The 3,416-nt window shown below is 32.5% G+C and overlaps 1 protein-coding gene across 1 annotated transcript; it reads left to right on the top strand.

Moving 5' to 3' along the window:
• The first annotated feature begins 1,679 nt into the window (after positions 1-1,679).
• LOC109584218 (uncharacterized) lies at positions 1,680-2,683 on the top strand. Its single transcript, XM_019999878.1, has 5 exons — positions 1,680-1,922; positions 1,968-2,021; positions 2,203-2,359; positions 2,471-2,518; positions 2,572-2,683. The coding sequence occupies exons 1-5, from the start codon at positions 1,790-1,792 to the stop codon at positions 2,681-2,683; spliced, it is 504 nt and encodes a 167-aa protein (XP_019855437.1). The 5' UTR covers positions 1,680-1,789.
• The last annotated feature ends 733 nt before the right edge of the window (positions 2,684-3,416 follow it).

Raw genomic sequence — 3,416 nt, 5'->3', positions numbered from 1 at the left:
CTGCAGGTATGGCTATAGCAGCACTGATGAGTATTGCTATCAATGCTATATAGTGTGACAATTAAATGTTTGAATGAGCATTATAGTAAATTTTGTGGATGCCTATTGCCTAGAGTAATGACGATGATTGGACAAATATACCTGCAGTGTAGGGTTGACATGTTGGTGTTTCAATGGTGATGCAACCCTACAGGGGCTTGTTTGAATTCCTTTTATACTTTCAAACCAGCAACCCTACAGGGGCTTGTTTGAATTCATTTCATAGGTTCAAATCCAACAGAGGCTCAACCCTACACTAAATAATTTTTTAAATTTTTTTGTTCTAGTAATTATTTCTTTTCAGTATCTGATACTCCAACTGGTTTAACTGCTACAAGATTAAGTACTGGTTTAGCTCATGTAAGACTCTCCTGGTCTACTGTATCAGGAGCTACTGGTTATGAGGTCTACTATCAACTGTTTAGTAATACTCCTGTTAGTGCAGGCACTACTACTTCAACAACAATCAATATAATATCATTGATTCAAGGACATGCATATACTTTTTATGTAGTATCTTATGGATCAGATTCTCTACCTAGTGGTAATGCTTCAGTTATGTTAACATTTAGTAAGTTATTATAATTTAAAATTCCATGACTATGTTTTAACTAGGCGTTCCAGTGGTTAATGATTTAATGGCTACATTAGTTACAAGTACTTCCATTACATTAACATGGGGTCCACCAACTGCTGTAGTACCAAATAGTTATAATATTAATAGGAGATGTAGGAGAATATGTGAATCATCAGTCATTAGTACTAGTGAAACATCAGTTTCATCACCACATACTTCAACTGGTATACCTCCTTACAGTCAATGTACCTTTGATCTTATTGGAGTATATGGGTCTGAGATAGTTTATTTGAATACTAATTATTTAGCTACTACTACACTTTCAACTGGTAAAGGATTAATTCTTAATGGTTTATTATTATTCAATTTCTTCATAGCCCCTACTGCACTAGTGGATGATATTATATTCTCATCAGTGGAGTCAGTGTCAATGACTGTCTCATGGGATGAAGTACCTTGCAATGGAAGGAATGGACCAATCACTGGATACTACCTCACATACACTAACATCACTTCAAACACTAGTTATACTGTTAATATCACTGGAGGAGACAACAGAATGTATAATCTCACAGGATTAATACCATATACTAACTATACTGTGAGTATAATACCTTATAATTATAATATGAATGGACCAGCTAGACAAGAAATACAATTAACTACTGAATCAAGTAAGTCGATGAGATATTGATTAGTTTAACATGATCTTAACACAGTTCCTGGCCTGATATCTGATATAATAATGCACACAAGAGCACTAACTGAGATCAGTATCTCATGGAATCCTCCTACAATACCTAATGGTATCATTACAGTATATGAGATAAGATATAGAGAGTCTACCAGTACTGGTCCATATAATATAACTAACACTACTAATACTTATTACAGTATAATAGGATTGATACCTAATACTAATTATACTATTGGAGTGAGAGCATATACTAGTATTGGACCAGGAGAATGGACTGCAGAAACAATTAACGTTGGTAAAGTTACATTTCAAAATTGAAATATGTGTATTATCTATAATTATTTTTATTCATAGCAAAGGTATGCAGTTTTACTCTCAAATACCTCAATTCAACTACTGTACAAGTGAATTGGTTACCTATTCCAGGGGCCAGTTACTACACTGTCTATTACAGCAGTGGGTGTGATGTTAATTCAATGAATGTTAGCAATGAAACAAATCAAAGTATCATATCAGGGCTATACTCATGCCTCAGCTATTCATTTGAGGTATCAGTGACTATAGAAATAAATGGAATTTATTATGAAGGACCTAGAACTGTACCAACAGGTAAAGCAATGCTTTAACTGTCAAATGCTAAAATAATTATTATAGTTATAGAGCTACCAACAGTGGAATTTTCTTCCTCTTTTTACACAGAAGTGATAAGTAATTATATGTTTACTGTTAATAATAATGTTTACCTTACTGTATGTGGTTTTGGTTTTCAATATGTTTGCACACAATTAAACAACAACATAGACATGTACCTTATAGATTTATACAGAGCCTGCAATATAATGAATAGAAAGCACTGTGAAATAACATTTATTTTATTTTCTAAATTTAGGTACTTCATCTCCTACCTCTGCATCAAGTGATGAATGCATGAACATGTCAACTTTATACATATCCCTACCAATACTGGGTATCTCTTTATTTATCAACATGATATTGGTATGTGTGGTGATTGGAATGTGCTGTAAGAAGATAGCTTATAATGTCAAGTAAGAGATAGAGAGAAGAGAAGAAAAGAGTGATGTGGAACAGTGGAATGAGAGGAGAGAGAAGAAAGAAAAATACAGATCAACTTATTTTTCTTATATTGTGTATTTCAGATCCATTGAATTAAAGAATAATGTAGAACATGACTATGCTGTCCTAGAGTAAGTAAATTGAAATAAAAATGATATAAATTAATAATTCTATAACATAACAGTCCCCCAGTAGTTCAAAATTCACAAAATGTTATATATGAATCACCTTTGGACTTGGCATCCCTTGAAACTCCACAGAACAAAGAAACTGTACAAGCAGAGCAAGAAAATTAATAAAAACAATTATCTCATTTTATATACGATTTCCAAGTATTTTAGATCTAGTATCAATTAGGATTGTATACATGAACTTAACATTTGGTGTGTGTGTGTGTGCCATACATGTACATGCATATTGTGGATGTGTTATTACATTATAGAGTGTAGCTCTATGTCATGTGTGTTCATTTTGCAATTTTTGTTTGCATCAGATCTATTCCTACTGTAGTGCTTTTTGGGAAATACTTTTGTATTATAATACATTCATTTATTTTATGCTATAACAAACTATCAGTGTATGATGAGTCAATGCTGTAATGGTCACAAGACAGTTGTTGATGATGATGATGATGATGATGATGATTAGGGTTGAGCCTATTATTCTCATAAATTTTCCCATTATTCTTTCTGGAAATTCTTAATAATTTCCCCCATTATTCTTTTCATTTTATCCTATTATTCTGAATTTATTCTCAATAATTTTCTCAAACAATCAATTTTTGCCTAAGAATTGCATTCCAGCAATGTTTTAAAAATAGGTCTTCCAAAAACACTAGCCAAAAATTTTAAAATTTTCTTCTGCAATCACCATTGACCTCAACTCCACCCATTATTCCACTATTATTCCTATTTCCACCCAATTATTCCAGCATTATTCCTCATATGAGGAAGCCCCTATTATTCCTAAAATTATGCTGGAATAATGATGATGATGATGATGATGATGATGATGATGATGATGATGATG

This window comes from Amphimedon queenslandica, unplaced genomic scaffold, assembly GCF_000090795.2.
Source record: "Amphimedon queenslandica unplaced genomic scaffold, v1.1 AMPQUscaffold_13229, whole genome shotgun sequence".
Lineage (NCBI taxonomy): Eukaryota > Metazoa > Porifera > Demospongiae > Haplosclerida > Niphatidae > Amphimedon > Amphimedon queenslandica.
The sequence above is the reverse complement of the archived record's forward strand: the minus strand, read 5'-3'. Positions and strand labels throughout refer to the sequence as shown.

Excerpts from the sequence above, each read along its gene's own strand:
- LOC109584218 (XM_019999878.1), top strand. The coding sequence starts at position 1,790 with ATGAATGTTAGCAATGAAACAAATCAAAGTATCATATCAGGGCTATAC. Across the intron at positions 1,923-1,967 it reads ACCTAGAACTGTACCAACAG|TTATAGAGCTACCAACAGTG; the intron begins GTAAAGCAATGC and ends TAATTATTATAG. Across the intron at positions 2,360-2,470 it reads AAGATAGCTTATAATGTCAA|ATCCATTGAATTAAAGAATA; the intron begins GTAAGAGATAGA and ends TGTGTATTTCAG.